The sequence below is a fragment of the Fukomys damarensis genome, unplaced genomic scaffold (genome assembly GCF_012274545.1).
Source record: "Fukomys damarensis isolate Sample0158 unplaced genomic scaffold, DMR_v1.0_HiC HiC_scaffold_37, whole genome shotgun sequence".
Classification (NCBI taxonomy): Eukaryota; Metazoa; Chordata; class Mammalia; order Rodentia; family Bathyergidae; genus Fukomys; species Fukomys damarensis.
The window spans coordinates 69791642-69792539 of NW_022900949.1; the positions used below are offsets into that span (position 1 = coordinate 69791642).

Consider the following 898-nt stretch of genomic DNA (forward strand, 5'->3'; position numbering starts at 1 on the left):
TAATTGCACCAAATTGGTATTCCAGTTTTACTACTCTGCTATGTAACATAGTATTTTGTAATTCAGTTACTCCTCAGAACATTTGCTTATGTGTGTTTTCCCCCGCTGTGACTGCAGAGAGTTTATTTTCTGCTTGGTGCAAGGCACAGTTGGGAGAGTTAGGAAAGCTCAGTGTGGCCTGCAGAAAGAGCACCTCGGACCTTCTGCTGGTGGCTGGCGATCCGGTGTGTCCACTTGTTGCAGCCGCCTAGAGGGTGGGGTGGGTGGGCTGGGCTCCACCTGGCCTAGGAAGCCTTGACTGCTGGTACCTTCAGGTCAAGACGAGCGCCTGGTGGTGGCCTGGCTGGGCTGGCTGAGTGGCTGCTTCCTTGTGGTTTCCGAAGCCACTGGTGACTATGCTACTGGGAGCATGGGGGGGATTCCGAGGGCCCTGGGGCCTCCAACACTGGGGCCATGAATGGGACAGTGGACTTCCCGAAGAAAAGCTGGCCCACCAGTGACCTGGGTCGCCCCTGGGGAGACGCGGGTGATGGGGCTGTCTTCCCCGGGGTACTCCGCATTTCCACAGGAGCTGTTGCTGGACGCAGAACTCTGACTGCTCCGGTAGTAGTCGTGGGTGGCCAGAAGCGAGCCGCTGGAGAGGATGGCTGTCATGCCATCTGGGGGTGCCGGAGACCTCTGCGGAGACCCCTCGTGAGAGCCTCAGCGAGCTGTCACGGTGGTGGAGACCGGGGTGCTAGGTCATGGGGGCCACTGCCGCTGTTAGACAGAGACTACGTGGGTGAGCTGCATATGTCTTTTATCCCATTAATTGATTACTGCTTTTTGTGTTTTTCAGTCCTGGGAATTGAATTCAGGACATTGAACCCTCTAGTCAAGTTCTCTACCATTGAGCTAT

General features: G+C 55.9%; 1 protein-coding gene across 1 annotated transcript; it reads right to left on the reverse strand.

The window, feature by feature from the left end:
- Positions 1-310: 310 nt before the first annotated feature.
- On the reverse strand, positions 311-654 carry LOC109118094 (pancreatic progenitor cell differentiation and proliferation factor-like). Its single transcript, XM_033759687.1, has 2 exons — positions 533-654; positions 311-500 (listed from the first exon to the last, which is right to left on the reverse strand). The coding sequence occupies exons 1-2, from the start codon at positions 652-654 to the stop codon at positions 311-313; spliced, it is 312 nt and encodes a 103-aa protein (XP_033615578.1).
- Between the last annotated feature and the right edge of the window lie 244 nt (positions 655-898).

Excerpts from the sequence above, each read along its gene's own strand:
- LOC109118094 (XM_033759687.1), bottom strand. The coding sequence starts at position 654 with ATGACAGCCATCCTCTCCAGCGGCTCGCTTCTGGCCACCCACGACTAC. Across the intron at positions 501-532 it reads TACCCCGGGGAAGACAGCCC|TCACTGGTGGGCCAGCTTTT; the intron begins CATCACCCGCGT and ends GGGCGACCCAGG.